At 40.6% G+C, this 24,636-nt stretch overlaps 1 protein-coding gene across 4 annotated transcripts in view; it reads right to left on the bottom strand.

Moving 5' to 3' along the window:
* LOC128703012 (uncharacterized protein DDB_G0287625) overlaps positions 1-24,636 on the bottom strand; it is a 132,863-nt gene that overhangs the window by 85,964 nt on the left and 22,263 nt on the right. For all 4 annotated transcript variants that reach the window (XM_070103626.1, XM_070103628.1, XM_070103629.1 and 1 more), the window contains exons 5-8: positions 18,623-18,718; positions 6,040-6,115; positions 4,835-4,973; positions 1,993-2,156 (exon numbers count right to left, since the gene is read on the bottom strand). In XM_070103626.1, the coding sequence (XP_069959727.1) occupies positions 1,993-2,156; positions 4,835-4,973; positions 6,040-6,115; positions 18,623-18,718 (475 nt within the window). The remainder of the gene's footprint in view (positions 1-1,992; positions 2,157-4,834; positions 4,974-6,039; positions 6,116-18,622; positions 18,719-24,636) is intronic.

Raw genomic sequence — 24,636 nt, 5'->3', positions numbered from 1 at the left:
ATTAACACCTTTATTAAATTTAAGAAATGAAAATACTGTATGACTGATGCTGTCTCATTAACCCTTAACTGTCCAAATGTAGGTCTACGTTCAAGTGCGTAGATCAATATTTTATTTTTCATTCCTTCAAAATTGGCATGATTGACCTGATATGCCCAGTCAGTATAGAATGGGTCTTAACACTCAGTGTGTGCAGTATTAAAAAAAACCTGGGATCACTTAGTACCTTGTGGGAGCACCAGTTCAACTGAGTGCCAGCTAGAGCAAATAGCATGGCAAACACTAGGGATTCACTGATGTCATGTCGTATTAACACTCCCCTTTTAAGAGGAAAGTGATGTTGACCCAGAGTTTAGTGGCTTTGAGATGGATGTGGCCACAAGTGGTTGAGGAAATATCAAAAACCTCGATAATAACCCATGCGCAACATTTGTGAAGCCTTCTTTCATTTCTGATACCACTGATAGTGTCATCCTACCAGAATGTCATACATATTCGGCAGGCTGGCTGGCTAGCTGAGTGGGTAGCTGGGTGGCTGGCTAGCTAGCTGACTGATTTTGGCTGTCTGTCTGTATGTCTCTGTCTATATCTCTGTCTGTCTGTATCTCTATCTATATCTCTGTCTGTCTATATCTCTGTCTGTCTATATTTCTGTCTGTCTATATCTCTGTCTGTCCATATCTCTGTCTGTCTATGTTTGTCTGTCTATATCTCTGTCTCTCACAGTTACACTAAGTACATAGTGTAAATTACCTAGGATAACCCAAAAATCCCAGGCAAAGTGCTATACAATGCTTGTAGATATAAGGCATAATAAGCATGATGCAAGTAATACGCATTTTCACTTGCTCAGGATTCAGGGAGCGACTCGTAAACCAACAGGTTTATGAGCCGCTCCCTGAGACACAGACAAGCAAGGGAGAAACACACACACACACAGGCAGAAAGACAGATAAGCATAACTAGACAGACAGATAAGCAGAACTAGACTGATAGACAGACAGACATGTTTGTGTGTAACAGTGAAAACAAATAAAGCCAGGGTTCCCTGCAGTAATGCACGATCATGAAGTGTCACTCTACTGCTGCAATGTCAGCAGTTTATTGACACTCATTTTACCACCATGCCTCAAGCAGTTTCGTATATACTCCAGCTTGTCCAAAGCATTGCTGAGACCGATAAATATTTGGTATCTATTTCTAGACAATAGAAAATGACCAAGGCAGGTGAAAATATTCAGTGTGATTGTGACTATCTGAGTACTATTTCAGTACATAATATTAGTGTCAGAACAAAGTTTGGCTGTAAAATCACAATAACTATTATAAATTGTAATTATCAAAACATAAAAATTATATAAATTAAAATAAAAACGAGAAAAAAAAGTATATCGGCAACACTTCTGCAAGTGGCAGGACTTGATGTTGCTGTAAGGTAAGCATCCAGCGCCAACTTTGCGGTCTTATATCTCGGTAAGTACTGGTCCTAGAAAAAATTTTTTTGTTCTAATAGCGCTCCGAACGTAGATCTACTTTTTTTTACATTGTTTCTTATGGAGAAAATCAAGGTTTCAGCATTACGCGTGCAAATGTAGATCTACATTTGGACAGTTTAAGGGTTAATTAAAAAAAAGCTTTTTTTTTTTTTCAAAATATTCGGAGCGCTGCGCAGGTGAATGTAGCTCTACGTTTGGACAGTTTAAGGGTTAATCTCTATAGCAGTTCTGGAAAATATTGTTTTTCTGAATTTGAACACAGAATTAGATTGTTTATAGTGAATGACAAACAAATGGAAGATCATTAATTAATGACACAGATGAATATATTAAAAGACCAATACTTACAGGCCTAGCACTTGTATTCTAATTTATGTTGCTATCTCATGGAACAAAATTATTAACTTCATTTTTGGTAGATTCATTTTTAGACATCTTGTAGCATACAAAACATTCATATTTTAAAACACTGATTAGCATTTGTGGTTGAACTTACCCGAATATTCATGAGTATGGGCTTAGTGTCTCGTACACTAAAGGGGTGACGAGTGTTGCTGAAAGGCTTGTCAGGATTATCACGGTCATCGCCGGAACTCAGTGATGGGTCACTTAAATCAACATCACTATAGTTGCCACTGGCCACCAGTTGTTTGCAGAAATCTGATCATACAGAATAGTAGTTGAGAAATTTATAATATTTATGTAATAGTGTACAGTATTTTATTACTGTTCAACAAATGTATTGTCCACTTTTATGAAAAACAATGGTGGCTCACTCTGAACCATCCCCACATACTACAGGAGGGCACCACTTTACAGCATTTCACTAATGCAGCAGTTTTCAATTACACCCATTCTTCAATAAATATACTGACTGCCAACTATAAGCAAAGAATGAAAATATTTTAAGGTAAGTAATGTGTGGAGTGTGAGCAGGGTAATATTTAGTGAAGGGATTCAGGGAAACCGGTTATTTTTATATAGCCAGACTTGAGTCCTGGAGATGGGAAGTACAATGCCTGCACTCTAAAGGAGGGGTTCAGGATATTAGCAGTTTGGAGGGATATGCTGTGTATCTTTATACGTACAGTGGACCCCCGCATACCGATGGCATCACATAGCGATTAATCCGCATACCGCTTGCTTTAATCGCCAAAATTTTGCCTCACATACCGCTTAAAAACCCGCTCACCGATTTTCGTCCGAGACGCGTCCAATGTGCGGCCTGAGCCACGCTCACATGTTCCGCCGGTGGCATTGTTTACCAGCCAGCCTCCGCGGTAACATCCAAGCATACAATCGGAATATTTCGTATTATTACAGTGTTTTCGGTGCTTTTTCTGGAAAATAAGTGACCATGGGCCCCAAGAAAGCTTCTAGTGCCAACCCTACAGCAATAAGGGTGAGAATTACAATAGAGATGAAGAAAAAGATCATTGATAAGTATGAAAGTGGAGTGCGTGTCTCCGAGCTGGCCAGGTTGTATAATAAACCCCAATCAACCATCGCTACTATTGGTGGTACAGCTGCTGCTGCTGCTGCTGCACTGTCAGCTGCTGCTGCTGCTGCTGCAGTCAGCTGCTGCTGCTGCTGCACTGTCAGCTGCTGCTGCTGCTGTAGCATCGTCTGCTGCTGCAGTAACATCGTCTGTTGCTGCTGTAGCATCGTCTGTTGCTGCTGTACCACCGTCAGCTGCTGCTGCTGCTGTAGCATCGTCTGCTGCTGCTGTAACATCATCTGTTGCTGCTGTAGCATCGTCTGTTGCTGCTGTAGCATCGTCTGTTGCTGCTGTACCACCGTCAGCTGCTGCTGCTGCTGTAGCATCGTCTGCTGCTGCTGTAACATCGTCTGTTGCTGCTGTAGCATCGTCTGCTGCTGCTGTAGCATCGTCTGTTGCTGCTGTACCACCGTCAGCTGCTGCTGCTGCTGTAACATCGTCTGTTGCTGCTGTAGCATCGTCTGCTGCTGCTGTAGCATCGTCTGTTGCTGCTGTACCACCGTCAGCTGCTGCTGCTGCTGTAGCACCGTTGTTGGTGTGGCTTATTGAGAATACCAAGAAACAATTAACCCCAGAGGATTTGCCACCCAGGATAACCCAAAAAAGTCAGTGTCATCGAAGACTGTCTAACTTATTTCCATTGGGGTCCTTAATCTTGTCTCCCAGGATGCAACCCACACAAGTCGACTAACACCCAGGTGAACAGGGAAAAATGCCTGGAACTAGTGCTCATATTGGTGAATTTAAAGTCAGCAAAGGTTGGTTTGAGAGATTTAAGAATCGTAGTGGCATACACAGTGTGATAAGGCCTGTTCTGAAAGAAAATGCCAAACAGGACCTACAGTACTCAGGAGGAAAAGGCACTCCCAGGACACAGTGTCTCATCAGTCATTGCTGCATCTTCAATAAAGGTAAGTGTCATTTATTCTTCATTTAGTAGACTAGTACATGCACAATATATACTGTGCATGTACTACTCTACTATTGTGCATGTATCCTTCTCTTTGTGTGTGGGAAAATGTATATTTCATGTGGTAAAAAATTTTTTTTTTCATACTTTTGGGTGTCTTGCACGGATTAATTTTATTTCCATTATTTCTTATGGGGAAAATTCATTCACATACCGATTATTTCGCATAACAATTACCCCTCTTGCACGGATTAAAATCGTTATGCGGGGGTCCACTGTATATGCTTCTAAACTGTTGTGTTCTGAGCACCTCTGCAAAAACAGTGATTATGTGTGAGTGAGGCAAAAGTGTTGAATGATGATGAAAGAATTTTCTTCTTGGGGATTTTCTTTCTTTTTGGGTCACCCTGCCTCGGTGGGAGACGGCCGACTTCTTCAAAAAAAAAAAAAAAAAAAAAAAAATAATGTGTGTACTGTATATGCAGTTTTTAGACCTACCTCTATTGTTTACATAATATATGATTGTAAACATGTTACAGGCTTTTATATGCATTTGAAAGTGAAAAAAGGTTGTGTTTCCCTTCAAAGCAATTTTCACTTTATAGCAACAGCCCAGAACCTAAGCTGCTGTATAAGTGGGGCTGCTTGTACTAGCACTGCCATTTATGGCCCTTAGTAAACACATTTGCAAACCAAGTACTTACAACCTCTACTCTTGCTTTTTACCTTTTAGGATATGCCTTATTTAAATCATCTAATTATAATAAAAGTTATAGTTAAAATGTGTCAAGCCAGGCATAATCTACCATAAGTTACATGCATGTTTCTTTACATTGTATTAATACAAAAAATTACACAATCTATGAGAAATCTTAATAATTAAATTTTGGAAAACATTCTATTTTCAGAGAAACTGTATATTAATATGACCTGTAAGCTCATCAACGCTCTTGCCACCAGCCTTGATTTTGACTAGCTGTTCTTGTTCTACACTCGGAGGCAGACAACCATTTTGCATCAGATACACTGCATTGCGACGAGCAATCTCTAGCAGACGCTTTCTTGTTACCTGGAATTCAGAATAAGAGTGGTATGAGAAAACGATATTTAACCACTCTTCTTCCTTTTATATCTACATTATTCAAATTTTCACCCACTATAGTCTCAACTTTTTTTTTTATTAACACATTAGCCATTTCCCACCAAGGCAGGGTAGCCCAAAAAAGAAAAACTTTCATCATCATTCACTCCATCACTCTCTTGCCAGAGGCGTGCTTACACTACAGTTATAATTCTGCAACACTAACACCATTCCTTCAGAGTGCCGGCACTGTACTTCCCATCTCCAGGACTCAAGTCCGGCCTGCCGGTTACCCTGAATCCCTTCATAAATGTTACCTTGCTTACACTCTAACAGTACATCAAGTCCTCAATTTGTCTATTTGTCTATTTGCTTTTTTGGCAGATTATTTCATGGAGTATCTTAAGTAGACAAAATTGTGAACATGCATAATAATTAACAAACTTTAAAAATTATATAATAAGTTAAATACCAAAAATTGGATATCACGAGTATATCACTGTTCCTGTAGCTACAAGTATTTTATACAAACAGGTAATTAAACTCTACATTCTCTCCTACTGCTCCTCTGTCCATTTACAGGATCTTATTAGAACTGAAGGAATGATGAACACAAATTATTTTAGACCCAAGTACAGATTACAGTATATGAAATATTGTAACAGATATTACAATGTTTTGCTTTATCAGGTTATCATAGTTTACATCTATATACCTGTAATACAGTGGACCCCCGCTTAACGATCACTTCCCAATGCGACCAATTATGTAAGTGTATTTATGTAAGTGCGTTTGTACGTGTATGTTTGGGGGTCTGAAATGGACTAATCTACTTCACAATATTCCTTATGGGAACAAATTCGGTCAGTACTGGCACCTGAACATACTTCTGGAATGAAAAAATATCGTTAACCGGGGGTCCACTGTATATCACAAATATATGCCTACTATATTTATGTGCCTTTTAAACTATTTTAAAAATTTAAACTGCTGAAAAATTATTTGTACATTTCCTGAATATAGCTTAGCCTGTTTTACATGAGCAATGCTTTACCTTGTCTCTGAGGTCTGATGTGGGGTCTCGCTTTCTTCTGGATCGAGATTTTGACCGAGAGCGTGACCTCGAGTAACTATGGAAATTAAAAATCATTCAATATCAAAATAATAATAATAATAATAATAATAATAATAATAATGTAATATGTAATAATAATATGTAATAATAATAATAACAATACAAAATAATAATAATAATAATAACAACAATAATAACAGCAATATTGGGTGGATGGGGAAATCACAAAGCATATGTTACAAATGTATGGTATAGGAGATAAACTAATAACAGCAATGAAGAGTTTTTATGTAGAGTGTGAGACTCAGATTATGGTATGTAAGAGGAAGGGGGGCTAGTTCCCACTGAAAATAGGATTTATTTTCCTTTTATAACAAGGGGATCAATAAAAATTCTCATAAGTTATTCTGCTGAGCCAGGGCACATACCAGAGTAAAGAATTGTAAAAAATAACTGTTTGAATTAAACTTATTTTTTTCTTAACATTTTAAAGTTTTAGACTAAAAATTGGTCTCACAAACAGCCATAACAAATTTATAAAATAATATATAGTGTAAGTTTTGAGCAGAATGTTGGTATTTTTTAGTTTAGCCTGATAGATTAATTTTCTAGTTTCCAGGATAAGCAAAATACATAAACTGTACAGTAAGACCTCACTTAACACCCTAAACAGGTTCCTGGAAACTGCGACTTTTGGCAAAACAGTGTGCAACAAAACCAATTTAACCATAGGCTAACTAATATAAACTTTAAGAGTGCACAGTGCACCTTTACCACTCATTGCAACAGGGCTAAATCAAGGAATAAATGTTTGCAAAGTGAAAATTTTAAGGAGCACTTCCTACCACCATACAGTTCATCAATGAATGTACCAACTCCACACACAGTGGCCTCAGCCAAGAATCAATTTTTTTTTTCATCAACGTTATAATGAAACAAAGCTGAATGAAACAACGTTAAGTGAGGACTTATTTATTTTTTTTATTATCACACTGGCCGATTCCCACCAAGGCAGGGTGGCCCGAAAAAGAAAAACTTTCACCATCATTCACTCCATCACTGTCTTGCCAGAAGGGTGCTTTACACTACAGTTTTTAAACTGCAACATTAACACCCCTCCTTCAGAATGCAGGCACTGTACTTCCCATCTCCAGGACTCAAGTCCGGCCTGCCGGTTTCCCTGAATCCCTTCATAAATGTTTCTTTGCTCACACTCCAACAGCACGTCAAGTATTAAAAACCATTTGTCTCCATTCACTCCTATCAAACACGCTCACGCATGCCTGCTGGAAGTCTAAGCCCCTCGCACACAAAACCTCCTTTACCCCCTCCCTCCAACCCTTCCTAGGCCGACCCCTACCCCGCCTTCCTTCCACTACAGACTGATACACTCTTGAAGTCATTCTGTTTCGCTCCATTCTCTCTACATGTCCGAACCACCTCAACAACCCTTCCTCAGCCCTCTGGACAACAGTTTTGGTAATCCCGCACCTCCTCCTAACTTCCAAACTACGAATTCTCTGCATTATATTCACACCACACATTGCCCTCAGACATGACATCTCCACTGCCTCCAGCCTTCTCCTCGCTGCAACATTCATCACCCACGCTTCACACCCATATAAGAGCGTTGGTAAAACTATACTCTCATACATTCCCCTCTTTGCCTCCAAGGACAAAGTTCTTTGTCTCCACAGACTCCTAAGTGCACCACTCACTCTTTTTCCCTCATCAATTCTATGATTCACCTCATCTTTCATAGACCCATCCGCTGACACGTCCACTCCCAAATATCTGAATACGTTCACCTCCTCCATACTCTCTCCCTCCAATCTGATATTCAATCTTTCATCACCTAATCTTTTTGTTATCCTCATAACCTTACTCTTTCCTGTATTCACCTTTAATTTTCTTCTATTGCACACCCTACCAAATTCATCCACCAATCTCTGCAGCTTCTCTTCAGAATCTCCCAAAAGCACAGTGTCATCAGCAAAGAGCAGCTGTGACAACTCCCACTTTGTGTGTGATTCTTTATCTTTTAACTCCACGCCTCTTGCCAAGACCCTCGCATTTACTTCTCTTACAACCCCATCTATAAATATATTAAACAACCACGGTGACATCACACATCCTTGTCTAAGGCCTACTTTTACTGGGAAAAAATTTCCCTCTTTCCTACATACTCTAACTTGAGCCTCACTATCCTCGTAAAAACTCTTCACTGCTTTCAGTAACCTACCTCCTACACCATACACTTGCAACATCTGCCACATTGCCCCCCTATCCACCCTGTCATACGCCTTTTCCAAATCCATAAATGCCACAAAGACCTCTTTAGCCTTATCTAAATACTGTTCACTTATATGTTTCACTGTAAACACCTGGTCCACACACCCCCTACCTTTCCTAAAGCCTCCTTGTTCATCTGCTATCCTATTCTCCGTCTTACTCTTAATTCTTTCAATTATAACTCTACCATACACTTTACCAGGTACACTCAACAGACTTATCCCCCTATAATTTTTGCACTCTCTTTTATCCCCTTTGCCTTTATACAAAGGAACTATGCATGCTCTCTGCCAATCACTAGGTACCTTACCCTCTTCCATACATTTATTAAATAATTGCACCAACCACTCCAAAACTAAACTTGACTTAAGAAATCGTAATGACACGATTGCAAATCTTAAGTCATGTTGACGGCAGTGAAGGGACTTGAGCTAGAGTTCGTCACGGCCACGCTAGCTGGAGATTCGTCTGTAAAAACTTGTATTTGTGGTCACAGAGGTGCCTGTGCTAACTTTCCTATGGTGTAGAAATATACCTAGTTGGATGAATCTTATTGTGGCTAGCTGGTCTAGTGGCTAACGCGACGGGCTGGAGTTTTGAGACTCTATGACCGCGGGTTCAATCCCGGCCGGGGGTATGGTTCACTCCAAAACTACATCCCCACGTGCTTTTAACATTTCTATCTTTATCCCATCAATCCCGGCTGCCTTACCCCCTTTCATTTTACCTACTGCCTCACGAACTTCCCCCACACTCACAACTGGCTCTTCCTCACTCCTACAAGATGTTGTTCCTCCTTGCCCTATACACGAAATCACAGCTTCTCTATCTTCATCAACATTTAACAATTCCTCAAAATATTCCCTCCATCTTCCCAATACCTCTAACTCTCCATTTAATAACTCTCCTCTCCTATTTTTAACTGACAAATCCATTTGTTCTCTAGGCTTTCTTAACTTGTTAATCTCACTCCAAAACTTTTTCTTATTTTCAACAAAATTTGTTGATAACATCTCACCCACTCTCTCATTTGCTCTCTTTTTACACTGCTTCACCACTCTCTTAACCTCTCTCTTTTTCTCCATACACTCTTCCCTCCTTGCATCACTTCTACTTTGTAAAAACTTCTCATATGCTAACTTTTTCTCCCTTACTACTCTCTTCACATCATCATTCCACCAATCGCTCCTCTTCCCTCCCGCACCCACTTTCCTGTAACCACAAACTTCTGCTGAACACTCTAACACTACATTTTTAAACCTACCCCATACCTCTTCGATCCCATTGCCTATGCTCTCATTAGCCCATCTATCCTCCAATAGCTGTTTATATCTTACCCTAACTGCCTCCTCTTTTAGTTTATAAACCTTCACCTCTCTCTTCCCTGATGCTTCTATTCTCCTTGTATCCCATCTACCTTTTACTCTCAGTGTAGCTACAACTAGAAAGTGATCTGATATATCTGTGGCCCCTCTATAAACATGTACATCCTGAAGTCTACTCAACAGTCTTTTATCTACCAATACATAATCCAACAAACTACTGTCATTTCGCCCTACATCATATCTTGTATACTTATTTATCCTCTTTTTCTTAAAATTTGTATTACCTATAACTAAACCCCTTTCTATACAAAGTTCAATCAAAGGGCTCCCATTATCATTTACACCTGGCACCCCAAACTTACCTACCACACCCTCTCTAAAAGTTTCTCCTACTTTAGCATTCAGGTCCCCTACCACAATTACTCTCTCACTTGGTTCAAAGGCTCCTATACATTCACTTAACATCTCCCAAAATCTCTCTCTCTCCTCTGCATTCCACTCTTCTCCAGGTGCATACACACTTATTATGACCCACTTCTCGCATCCAACCTTTACTTTAATCCACATAATTCTTGAATTTACACATTCATATTCTCTTTTCTCCTTCCATAACTGATCATTCAACATTACTGCTATCCCTTCCTTTGCTCTAACTCTCTCAGATACTCCAGATTTAATCCCATTTATTTCCCCCCACCGAAACTCCCCTACCCCCTTCAGCTTTGTTTCGCTTATGGCCAGGACATCCAACTTCTTTTCATTCATAACATCAGCAATCATCTGTTTCTTTTCATCCGCACTACATCCACGCACATTTAAGCATCCCAGTTTTATAAAGTTTTTCTTCTTCTCTTTTTTAGTAAATGTCTACAGGAGAAGGGGTTACTAGCCCATTGCTCCCGGCATTTTAGTCGCCTCATACGACATGCATGGCTTACGGAGGAAAGATTCTTTTCCACTTCCCCATGGACAATAGAAGAAATAAAGAGGAACAAGAACTATTTAGAAAAAGGAGAAAAACCTAGATGTATGTATATATATATGCATGTGCGTGTCTGTGAAGTGTGACCAAAGTGTAAGTAGGAGTAGCAAGATATCCCTGTTATCCAGCGTGTTTATGAGACAGAAAAAGAAACCAGCAATCCTACCATCCTGCAAAACAGTTACAGGTTTCTGTTTCACAGTCATCTGTATATATATATATATATTTTTTTTTTTTTTTTTTCAACAAGTCGGTCGTCTCCCACCGAGGCAGGGTGACCCAAAAAAAAAGAAAGAAAATCCCCAAAAAGAAAATACTTTCATCATCATTCAACACTTTCACCACACTCACACATTATCATTGCTTTTGCAGAGGTGCTCAGAATATAACAGTTCAGAAGCATACACGTATAGAGATACACAACATATCCCTCCAAACTGCCAATATCCCAAACCCCTCCTTTAAAGTGCAGGCATTGTACTTCCCATTTCCAGGACTCAAGTCCGACTATATGAAAATAACCGGTTTCCCTGAATCCCTTCACTAAATATTACCCTGCTCACACTCCAACAGATCGTCAGGTCCCAAGTATCATTCGTCTCCATTCACTCCTATCTAACACGCTCATGCACGCTTGCTGGAAGTCCAAGCCCCTCACCCACAAAACCTCCTTTACCCCCTCTTTCCAACCCTTTCGAGGACGACCCCTACCCCTCTTTCCTTCCCCTATAGATTTATATGCTTTCCATGTCATTCTACTTTGATCCATTCTCTCTAAATGACCAAACCACCTCAACAACCCCTCTTCTGCCCTCTGACTAATGCTTTTATTAACTCCACACTTTCTCCTAATTTCCACACTCCGAATTTTCTGCATAATATTTACAGCACACATTGCCCTTAGACAGGACATCTCCACTGCCTCCAACCGTCTCCTCGCTGCTGCATTTACCACCCAAGCTTCACATCCATATAAGAGTGTTGGTACTACTATACTTTCATACATTCCCTTCTTTGCCTCCATAGATAACGTTTTTTGACTCCACATATACCTCAACGCACCACTCACCTTTTTTCCCTCATCAATTCTATGATTAACCTCATCCTTCATAAGTCCATCCGCCGACACGTCAACTCCCAAGTATCTGAAAACATTCACTTCTTCCATACTCCTCCTCCCCAATTTGATATCCAATTTTTCTTTATCTAAATCTTTTGATACCCTCATCACCTTACTCTTTTCTATGTTCACTTTCAACTTTCTACCTTTACACACATTCTCAAACTCATCCACTAACCTTTGCAATTTTTCTTTAGAATCTCCCATAAGCACAGTATCATCAGCAAAAAGTAACTGTGTCAATTCCCATTTTGAATTTGATTCCCCATAATTTAATCCCACCCCTCTCCCGAACACCCTAGCATTTACTTCTTTTACAACCCCATCTATAAATATATTAAACAACCATGGTGACATTACACATCCCTGTCTAAGACCTACTATTACCGGGAAGTATTCTCCCTCTCTTCTACACACCCTAACCTGAGCCTCACTATCCTCATAAAAGCTCTTAACAGCATTTAGTAACTTACCACCTATTCCATATACTTGCAACATCTGCCACATTGCTCCTCTATCCACTCTATCATATACCTTTTCTAAATCCATAAATGCAATAAAAACTTCCCTACCTTTATCTAAATATTGTTCACATATATGCTTCAATGTAAACACTTGATCTACACATCCCCTACCCACTCTGAAACCTCCTTGTTCGTCAGCAATTCTACATTCTGTCTTACTTCTAATTCTTTCAATTATAACCCTACCGTATACTTTTCCTGGTATACTCAGTAAACTTATTCCTCTATAATTTTTACAATCTCTTTTGTCCCCTTTCCCTTTATATAAAGGGACTATACATGCTCTCTGCCAATCCCTAGGTACCTTCCCCTCTTTCATACATTTATTAAACAAAAGTACCAACCACTCCAACACTATATCCCCCCCTGCTTTTAACATTTCTGTCATGATCCCATCAGTTCCAGCTGCTTTACCCCCTTTCATTCTACGTAATGCCTCACGTACCTCCACCACACTTACAGTCTGCTCTTCTTCACTCCTAAAAGATGGTATACCTCCCTGGCCAGTGCATGAAATTACCGCCTCCCTTTCTTCCTTAACATTTAAAAGTTCCTCAAAATATTCTCGCCATCTACCTAATACCTCCCTCTCCCCATCTACTAACTCCCCTACTCTGTTTTTAACTGACAAATCCATACTTTCCCTAGGCTTTCTTAACTTGTTTAACTCACTCCAAAATTTTTTCTTATTTTCATTAAAATTTCTTGACAGTGCCTCTCCCATTCTTTCATCTGCTCTCCTTTTGCACTCTCTCACCACTCTCTTCACCTTTCTTTTACTCTCCATATACTCTGCTCTTCTTATAACACTTCTGCTTTGTAAAAACCTCTTGTAAGCTACCTTTTTCTCTTTTATCACACCCTTTACTTCATCATTCCACCAATCACTCCTCTTTCCTCCTTCCCCCACCCTCCTATAACCACAAACTTCTGCCCCACAGTCTAATACTGCATTTTTAAAACTATTCCAACCCTCTTCATCCCCCCCACTACTCATCTTTGCACTAGCCCACCTTTCTGCCAATAGTCGCTTATATCTCGCCCGAACTTCCTCCTCCCTTAGTTTATACACTTTCACCTCCCTCTTACTTGTTGTTGCCACCTTCCTCTTTTCCCATCTACCTCTTACTCTAACTGTAGCTACAACTAAATAATGATCCGATATATCAGTTGCCCCTCTATAAACATGTACATCCTGGAGCCTACCCATCAACCTTTTATCCACCAATACATAATCTAATAAACTACTTTCATTACGTGCTACATCATACCTTGTATATTTATTTATCCTCTTTTTCATAAAATATGTATTACTTATTACCAAATTTCTTTCTACACATAGCTCAATTAAAGGTTCCCCATTTACATTTACCCCTGGCACCCCAAAATTACCTACTACTCCCTCCATAACATTTTTACCCACTTTAGCATTGAAATCCCCAACCACCATTACTCTCACACTTGATTCAAAACTCCCCACGCATTCACTCAACATTTCCCAGAATCTCTCTCTCTCCTCTACACTTCTCTCTTCTCCAGGTGCATACACGCTTACTATAACCCACTTTTCACATCCAATATATATATATATATATATATATATATATATATATATATATATATATAGGCAGAGGAGGAGGAGGCGGAGGAGGAGGCGGAGGAGGAGGCGGAGGAGGAGGCAGAGGAGGAGGCGGAGGAGGAGGCGGAGGAGGAGGAGGCGGCCGAGGAGGAGGAGGTGGAGGAGGCGGAGGAGGAGGCGGAGGAGGAGGCGGAGGAGGAGGCGGAGGAGGCGGAGGAGGCGGAGGAGGAGGAGGAGGAGGAGGCGGAGGAGGAGGAGGAGGCGGCGGAGGCGGAGGCGGAGGAGGAGGCGGAGGCGGAGGAGGCGGAGGAGGCGGAGGAGGAGGCGGAGGAGGAGGCGGAGGAGGAGGCGGAGGAGGAGGAGGAGGAGGAGGCGGAGGAGGAGGCGGAGGAGGAGGCAGAGGAGGAGGTGGAGGAGGAGGTGGAGGAGGAGGTGGAGGAGGAGGAGGAGGAGGAGGAGGAGGAGGAGGAGGAGGAGGAGGTGGAGGAGGAGGAGGAGGAGGAGGAGGAAGAGGAGGAGGAGGAGGAGGAGGCGGAGGAGGAGGAGGAGGAGGAGGCGGAGGAGGAGGCGGACGCGGAGGCAGCGGCAGCAGCGGTGGCAGTATTAGTGGAGTCAGTCAAAGGCATTGTGCCTTTTTGTTCTTTACCTAACTCTCATAATATAATGAATGACTTTATATTATACTGCACAGCAGAAATGGTAATTTACAAGGGATGCTTTATTTTGTATAGTCATCACATCAAATTTGTGGGTTGTACCTCAGTGGCAGCATCTTTAGCTCACAAACAAATAGCCTGGGTTTGATCCTGGGGTGAATGAAGACAGTGAGCATGTTTTCTTACACCTGTTGTCTCTGTTCCCCTAGTGGTAAATGGGTACAGTATCTAAGTGTTAGTTGACTACTGTGAATCCCATCCTGGGAGAGGGAGTGGTAGTAGAGTGTATATTACTTTAGAAAATGCATGGGTCTCATCCTGATGATGGAGGATGGTAGTACAGTGTACCTTGGAAAATGCCTGAGTCCCATCCAGGGGATGGAGGGTGGTAGTATAGTGTTCCTTGGAAAATGCCTGAGTTGGGGGTTACAACTACTACTATACCAGAGAGAGTGGAGTGGCACACCTCTTTCTTATTCCAATAACATTACAGTACATTACTACCCCCTCATTTATACAATCACAACAAAGTTGTATAGGCACTGTAGATAAGCTGTGAAGTGGTTTTGCTTGTGGGAGACAGAATTAGTTTGATAGCTTGTAGATATACATATGATGGTAATCTCTTCCTTCCCTCTTCACACATGATGCTGTGCTGGCAGAATATATACTGTGTGTTGTATGGAGGTAAGGCTAATATCTGCTGTTCACAAAGGCTGATTTTAGGTCAGGAAATACAAGCAAAATCTTTCAAATACTTGTAAAATTTCCAGTTTTATCAATTTTTAAAAGAAAAAGAAAAAAAATAATGTACTGTATATAGGTGCCCTTCGTTTTATGCCATAAATGCATTACCAAGTGATGACACATTAAGCGATATCACATAAAGAAAACCAAAGTTAACGTCTAAAACAGAAAAGGTACATTGTAAGACTGACGATCCCAAATTTCTTGACAAATGTTTAGCAAAAAACATACGCGTTTAAGATGCATACAATGTTCAAAATATAGAAGAAAATAATTTGCTCCAAACACATCCAGCCAGGTGTCCCCCCCCCTTTTTTGGGGGACTTACCACAAGAGACCCAAACTGAAAAACCAACTACAGTGGACCCCCGCTTAACGATCACCTCCCAATGCGACCAATTATGTAAGTGTATTTATGTAAGTGCGTTTGTACGTGTATGTTTGGGGGTCTGAAATGGACTAATCTACTTCACAATATTCCTTATGGGAACAAATTTGGTCAGTACTGGCACCTGAACATACTTCTGGAATGACAAAATATCATTAACCGGGGGTCCACTGTATACTATTTCTTTCAAAATATCTTCGCTGGTTATCCCCATACCCAAATCTGCTTTTTCTAATTATTTTTGTATTAGCACATCAGCTGTTTCCCACCAAGATGGAGTGGCCCGAAAAAGAAAAACTTCCACCATCATTCGCTCCATCACTGTCTTGCCAAATGCATGCCTACACTATAGTTATAAAACTGCAATATTAACACCCCTCCTTCAGGGTGCAGGCACTGTACTTCCTATCTTCAGGACTCTAAGTCTGGCCTACCAGATTCCGAATCCCTTCATAAATATTACCCTGCTCACACTCCAACAGCACCTTACCTTATACTATACCTTTGAAGAGTTTTGAGAGTTCATCTACTCTCTGAGCCCGATCGTAGACCAGGCTCATCTGGTGCTTACCTGGTCAACCAGGCTGTTGCTGCTGGAGGCCTGCTGCCCCATATATCCATCACAGCCTGGTTGATCTAGCACCTGGTGAAGATACTTGTCCAGTCAAGTCCTAAAAACCATCTGTCTCCATTTGCTCCTATTTAACAAGCTCACGCATGCTTGCTGGAAGTTCAAGCCCTCGCACACAAAACCTCCTTTACCCCCTCCCTCCAACCTCTTCTAGGCCGACCTTTACCCTGCCTTCCCTCCACTACAGATTTACACACTCTTGAAGTCATTCTATTTCGTTCCACCCTCTCTACATGTCCAAACCACCTCAAGAACCCCTCCTCAGCCCTCTGGATAATAGTTTTGGTAATCCCACACCTCCTCCTAATTTCCAAACTACAAATTCTCTGCATTATATTCACACCACATATTGCCCTCAGACATGACATCTCCACTGCCTCCAGCCTTCTCCTTGTTGCAACATTCACCACCCATGCTTTGTACCCATATAAGAGCACTGGCATAACTATACTCTCATACATTCCCCTCTGTATTTCCATGGACAAAATTCTTTGTCTCCACAGATTCCTAAGTGCAACACTCACCTTTTCTCCTAGTCAATTCTGTGACTCACCTCATCTTTCATAGACTCATCTGCAGACACATCTCCTCCTAAATATCTGAATACATTCACCTCCTCCATACTCTCTCCCTCCAATCTGATATCAATCTTTCATTACCTAATTTTTTTTGTTATCCTCATTACCTTACTCCTTCCTATATTCACTTTTAATTTTCTTCTTTTACATACCCTACCAAATTCATCCAACAACCTCTGCAACTTCTATTCAGAATCTCCCAAGAGCACAGTGTCATCAGTTAAGAGCAACTGTGACAACTCCCACTTTGTGTTAGATTCTTTATCTTTTATCCCACACCTCTTGCCAACACCCGAGCATTCACTTCTCTTACAACCCCATCTATAAATATAGTGAACAACCACGGTGACATCACACATCCTTGTCTAAGGCCTACCTTTACTGGGAAATAATCTCCTCTCCTACATACTCTAACCTGAGCATCACTGTCCTCATAAAAATGTTTCACTGTTTTCAATGACCTACCTCCTATTCCATACATTTGCAACATCTGCCACACTGACTCTCTATCCACTCTGTTATATGCCTTTTCCAAGTCCATAAATGCCACAAAAACCTCTTTACTCTTATCTAAATACTGTTCCCCTATATGTTTCACTGTAAACACTTGGTCCACACACCCCCTACCTTTCCTAAAGCCTCCTTGTTCATCTGCTATCATACTCTCCGTTTTACTCTTAATTCTACCATACACTTTACCAGGTATGCTCAACAGACTTATTCCCCTATAATTTTTGCACTTTCTTTTGTCCCCTTTGCCTTTATACATGCTCTCTGCCAATCCTTAGGTACCTTACCCTCTTCCATACATTTATTATAAAAAAGCACCAACCATTCCAAAACTATATCCCCATCTGCTTTTAACATTTCTATCTTTATCCCAGCTGCCTTATCCCCTTACATTCTACCCACTGCCTCACGAACTTCCCCCACACTCACAACTCACTCCTACAAGATGTTATTCCTCCTTGCCCTATATATGAAATCACAGCTTCCCTACTTTCATCATCATCTACCAATTCCTCAAAATATTCCCTCTATCTTCCTGATACCTCTAACTCTCCATTTAATAATTCTCGTCTCCTACTTTTAACTGTCAAATCCATTTGTTCCCTAGGTTTCCTCACCTTATTAATCTCACTCCAAAACTTTTTCTTATTTTCAACAAAATTTGTTGAATACAATACAATACAAACCCAGTTTAGTTATATTTAAAGATATTGTTAAAGCATCAAGTGATGCTGGGCTTGGGTGACTGCGTAAGAACAAATATGCACTGTGTACAGCAAATTACTGCTACAAATGGGGTAACACATAAAAGTGAATTTGCATAGCATAAAACAACAGAGCATGTACTGAATATTTTTCTTCCTTTCAACACACTGGCCGTATCCCACCGAGGCAGGGTAGCCCAAAAGGAAAAATGAAAGTTTCTCTTTTACATTTAGTAATATATACAGGAGAAGGGGTTACTAGCCCCTTGCTCCTGGCATTTTAGTCACCTCTTATGACATGCATGGCTTACAGAGGAAGAAGTCTGTTCCACTTCTCCATGGAGATACAGAACATCACATATAAAAAATTAATAAATACAGCATAGACAGCAATCTACCTGGCACAAAAACATGTAGAATATAAAGAAATTTCGAGACTGCAAGGAAACTGTGCACACATTTACCAAGGAAAAGTTTGATAGAGCAAAGCATGACAATACTGAACAATTATCTCTGGTTACATTACGTTTTGTGATGTAATCTAGATGATCGACCTCTGGAGCGAGAACGGGAATGTCGCCTGTGACGCCGATCGTAATCTCGATCCTTATTACGAGAATTACTGAAAGTAAAAATTAATGAAAATTAAGTACAGTACAGCATTATCTGGCTTAATATTATGATGACACTAATTCTTACACATCTGGTTGAACCAAACCAAATTTTCTACAGGTTATTACATAATTACAATAATTTACCACTGGCCAAATGTTTATTTTTACACACTGATCATCTCTCATTAACCATCATTCATTCAACAGCTGTCTTGCAAGAAATGTGCAGACTTCACAGTTCAAATGACCCTCTTAACTGCAACATCCCCACCCCTACTTCAGAGTGCAGGTACTATACTTCCCACCTCCAGGATTCAAGTCTGACAAACCGATTTCCTTTAATCTGTACATAAATGATACCTGGCTCACATTCCACTAACATGTAAAATCATAATATCCATTAATGTCCACTCACTTTTCTCTAACACAATCAAATACACCTGCTGGATGCTCACTCCCTTACCACTTACAACCAACTCTGTTTAACAAATCAGTGAAATGTTCGATTTTCTCATCCATACTCAACATAGCAAGGGTTACCCCAATCCTCAAAGGAGCCAATCCAACTGAAGTGAAAAACTATAGGCCTATATCAAACTTACCTTTACTATCCATAATCTTCAAAAAAATAATACATAAGCGAGTTTATTCCTGCTTAATACATCACAACATACTTAACCCCTATCAGTTTGGGTTTAGACCAAACAAAAGTACAAATGATGCAATTATACAAATGCTTGAACTGCTATATGCAGCGCTTGAAAAATACTATGAATATCCTCTGGTCCACTGTATTGAATGCTTTCTGCATTTGATACAGTGGACCACATCTTGCTCCTTAAACCAGAACATTAAGGGGTCAGAGGACATACCTTTGAATACCTAAAATCTTATCTTAGCAAGAGACATCAGGACAATGTCCTTGGCCTTCTGCTCTTTCTCATTTACATTAATGATTTCCTCAACACATCTCATCTCCTTAAACCAGTTTTATTCACAGATGACACCACTTACACGTCTTCTTCCACTCAAACTCAACTACGTTTAGTGACGCTGTTAATGATGAGCTACTAAAAATACCTGTGGATGACGACCAACAAACTCACTCTCAATAGAGACAAAACCTACTGTATGCTGTTTCGAAACAGAGCCTTAAATATCCAACTTAACATATTGATCAATGGTTCCCCCATAACAAGACACACTGAGGGCAAATTTTTAGGTCTTCACCTTGACTGCAACCTTAAATTTCAGACCAACATCCAACATGTTGCCAAGAAGTCTCCAAAACAGTAGGCATCCTTTCCAAAATACCGTACTCTGTACCCCAAACAACATTACTTACACTTACCTCACCTATGGTATTTGTGCTTGGGGATCTATTATGACCAATGTTACGGCCCCCTGCCAAACTAGCGGTTAAATTGTTAACCTGCCGGCCGGCAGTACCATGGGTACGTCATCAAACCCAATGTGGGGACTGCTGAGCCGGCCTTAGAAGCAGTAAGTACCTGAACACCTCACGGTACGCATCTAAGCAGTAAGTACCTGAACACCTCACAGTGTGCATCTAAGCAGTAAGTACCTGAACACCTCACGGTACGCATCTAAGCAGTAGTTACCAGAACACCTAATGGTACACATCTACTGGCAGTTGAGTATTCTGCTGGCTTCTACTGATTTTAGAAGAACCGCTCATCGCAGCTTACTGAGTCTGTTGGCCTCAGTTACTTGATGGCCGCATTTAGTGAGCTTGCAACATAGTGTGTGCTGCACGGACCACCTTGCGGTGTGTCAACTGGTCTTGAAGGCGGTAGATAGTACTCACCAGACCATCTTACGGTGTACTTCTACTGGCCTTAGAGAGTATTTACAGGACAGGTGATGTCTGCGGACTCACCGCTTACGCTGGTCAACTGTGGGCTGAGTCATCGGACGCTGTTTTAGTGGGACACTACGTGAAGAAAAGGTTGAGTGTGATACTGAACTGGGCTAGGACTGTAGTGTGACACTTAAGGAAGTATGATGGAGTATCACACTGAGATATGCTATAGGACCGTAGTGGAACACTGAGAAGAAAAGGGTGTCATGTGACACTGAAGAAGATACGGTTGTAGTGTACATTGAATAGTGTCATGTGACTGGCCTCGAGAAAGACGCTGTGAGTGTGTCACAGGGTGTCAAGGGTGACAAAGTTGAGAAAGTGTATGACGCAGAGAAAAGGGTGTCGTGTGACACGGAGAGTAGGAGCGTCATTACGCAGAGAAAAGGGTGTCGTGTGACACGGAGAGCAGGAGTGTCGTGTGACACAGAGAAAAGGGTGTCAAGGGTCACGGTTGAGATGGAGCGTCATTACACGGATAAGTGTCGTGTGACACAGGGAGTGTCACAACTCGGATATAAGTGTCGTGTGAGACACACGGAGCGTCATTAGGGTGTCGTGAGACACAGAGTTGACTAATTTATTATTGTAAATATGTTACTTATAATTTATTATTTTAGCATAGATATATATAGCGACACAGTAGTGTCTAAGAAAGTTGTACCTTGAGTGTAGGGTTACGAATTATTTATTATTTTAAAATGTTAATAATTTATTATTGTAACATGTATGTATGTAGGTAGTAGGTTGGTAGACAGCAACCACCCAGGGAGGTACTACCATCCTGCCAAGTGAGTGTAAAACGAAGCCTGTGATTGTTTTACATGATGGTAGGATTGCTGATGTCTTTTGTCTGTCTCATAAATATGCAAGATTACAGGCATGTCTTGCTACTTCTACTTACACTTAGGTCACACTACACATACATGTACACATTTATTTATACACACTCATCTGAGTTTTCTTTGATTTTATCTTAATAGTTCTTGGTCTTATTAATTTTCCTTTTATATCCATGGGGAAGTGGAATAAGAATCTTTCCTCCGTAAGCCATGCGTGTTGTAAAAGTCAACTAAAATGCCGGGAACAATGGGCTAGTAACCCCTTTTCCTGTAAAGATTACTAAAAAGAATAAGAAGAAGAAAATTGTCAAAGTGGGAAGTCTGAATGTGCGTGGATGTTGTGCAGATGATAAGAAAGAGATGATTGTGGATGTTATGAATGAGAAGAAGCTGGATGTCCTGGCTTTAAGTGAAACAAAGCTGAAGGGGGTGGGAGAGTTTCAGTGGAGAGGAATAAATGGGATTAGGTCAGGGGTTTCAAATAGAGTTAGAGCTAAAGAAGGAGTAGCAATAATGTTGAAGGATAAGCTATGGCAGGAAAAGAGGGACTATAAATGTATTAATTCAAGGATTATGTGGAGTAAAATAAAGATTGGATGTGAAAAGTGGGTTATAATAAGCGTGTAAGCACCTGGAGAAGAGAGAAGTGTAGAGGAGAGAGAGAGATTTTGGGAAATGTTGAGTGAATGCGTGGGGAGTTTTGAATCAAGTGTGAGAGTAATGGTGGTTGGGGATTTCAATGCTAAAGTGGGTAAAAATGTTATGGAAGGAGTAGTAGGTAAATTTGGGGTGCCAGGGGTAAATGTAAATGGGGAGCCTTTAATTGAGCTATGTGTAGAAAGAAATTTGGTAATAAGTAATACATATTTTATGAAAAAGAGGATAAATAAATATACAAGGTATGATGTAGCACGTAATGAAAGTAGTTTATTAGATTATGTATTGGTGGATAAAAGGTTGATGGGTAGGCTCCAGGATGTACATGTTTATAGAGGGGCAACTGATATATCGGATCATTATTTAGTTGTAGCTACAGTTAGAGTAAGAGGTAGATGGGAAAAGAGGAAGGTGGCAACAACAAATAAGAGGGAGGTGAAAGTGTATAAATTAAGGGAGGAGGAAGTTCGGGTGAGATATAAGCGTCTATTGGCAGAAAGGTGGGCTAGTGCAAAGATGAGTAGTGGGGGGGTTGAAGAGGGTTGGAATAGTTTTAAAAATGCAGTATTAGAATGTGGGGCAGAAGTTTGTGGTTATAGGAGGGTGGGGGCAGGAGGAAAGAGGAGTGATTGGTGGAATGATGAAGTAAAGGGTGTGATAAAAGAGAAAAAGGTAGCTTATGAGAGGTTTTTACAAAGCAGAAGTGTTATAAGAAGAGCAGAGTATATGGAGAGTAAAAGAAAGGTAAAGAGAGTGGTGAGAGAGTGCAAAAGGAGAGCAGATGATAGAGTGGGAGAGGCACTGTCAAGAAATTTTAATGAAAATAAGAAAAAATTTTGGAGTGAGTTAAACAAGTTAAGAAAGCCTAGGGAAAATATGGATTTGTCAGTTAAAAACAGAGTAGGGGAGTTAATAGATGGGGAGATGGAGGTATTGGGTAGATGGCGAGAATATTTTGAGGAACTTTTAAATGTTAAGGAAGAAACAGAGGCAGTAATTTCATGCACTGGTCAGGGAGGTATACCATCTTTTAGGAGTGAAGAAGAGCAGAATGTAAGTGTGGGGGAGGTACGTGAGGCATTACGTAAAATGAAAGGGGGTAAAGCAGCTGGAACTGATGGGATCATGACAGAAATGTTAAAAGCAGGGGGGGATATAGTGTTGGAGTGGTTGGTACTTTTGTTTAATAAATGTATGAAAGAGGGGAAGGTACCTAGGGATTGGCAGAGAGCATGTATAGTCCCTTTATATAAAGGGAAAGGGGACAAAAGAGACTGTAAAAATTATAGAGGAATAAGCTTACTGAGTATACCAGGAAAAGTGTACGGTAGGGTTATAATTGAAAGAATTAGAGGTAAGACAGAATGTAGGATTGCGGATGAGCAAGGAGGTTTTAGAGTGGGTAGGGGATGTGTAGATCAGGTGTTTACATTGAAGCATATATGTGAACAGTATTTAGATAAAGATAGGGAAGTTTTTATTGCATTTATGGATTTAGAAAAGGCATATGATAGAGTGGATAGAGGAGCAATGTGGCAGATGTTGCAAGTATATGGAATAGGTGGTAAGTTATTAAATGCTGTAAAGAGTTTTTATGAGGATAGTGAGGCCCAGGTTAGGGTGTGTAGAAGAGAGGGAGACTACTTCCCGGTAAAAGTAGGTCTTAGACAGGGATGTGTAATGTCACCATGGTTGTTTAATATATTTATAGATGGGGTTGTAAAGGAAGTAAATGCTAGGGTGTTTGGGAGAGGGGTGGGATTAAATTATGGGGAATCAAATTCAAAATGGGAATTGACACAGTTACTTTTTGCTGATGATACTGTGCTTATGGGAGATTCTAAAGAAAAATTGCAAAGGTTAGTGGATGAGTTTGGGAATGTGTGTAAAGATAGAAAGTTGAAAGTGAACATAGAAAAGAGTAAGGTGATGAGGGTGTCAAATGATTTAGATAAAGAAAAATTGGATATCAAATTGGGGAGGAGGAGTATGGAAGAAGTGAATGTTTTCAGATACTTGGGAGTTGACGTGTCGGCGGATGGATTTATGAAGGATGAGGTTAATCATAGAATTGATGAGGGAAAAAAGGTGAGTGGTGCGTTGAGGTATATGTGGAGTCAAAAAACGTTATCTATGGAGGCAAAGAAGGGAATGTATAAAAGTATAGTAGTACCAACACTCTTATATGGGTGTGAAGCTTGGGTGGTAAATGCAGCAGCGAGGAGACGGTTGGAGTCAGTGGAGATGTCCTGTTTAAGGGCAATGTGTGGTGTAAATATTATGCAGAAAATTCGGAGTGTGGAAATTAGGAGAAGGTGTGGAGTTAATAAAAGTATTAGTCAGAGGGCAGAAGAGGGGTTGTTGAGGTGGTTTGGTCATTTAGAGAGAATGGATCAAAGTAAAATGACATGGAAAGCATATAAATCTATAGGGGAAGGAAGGCGGGGTAGGGGTCGTCCTCGAAAGGGTTGGAGAGAGGGGGTAAAGGAGGTTTTGTGGGTAAGGGGCTTGGACTTCCAGCAAGCGTACGTGAGCGTGTTAGATA

Source organism: Cherax quadricarinatus, chromosome 86 (genome assembly GCF_038502225.1).
Source record: "Cherax quadricarinatus isolate ZL_2023a chromosome 86, ASM3850222v1, whole genome shotgun sequence".
NCBI classification, from domain to species: domain Eukaryota; kingdom Metazoa; phylum Arthropoda; class Malacostraca; order Decapoda; family Parastacidae; genus Cherax; species Cherax quadricarinatus.
Note: the sequence above shows the minus strand (reverse complement) of the source record. Positions and strands in the feature narration are given on the sequence as shown.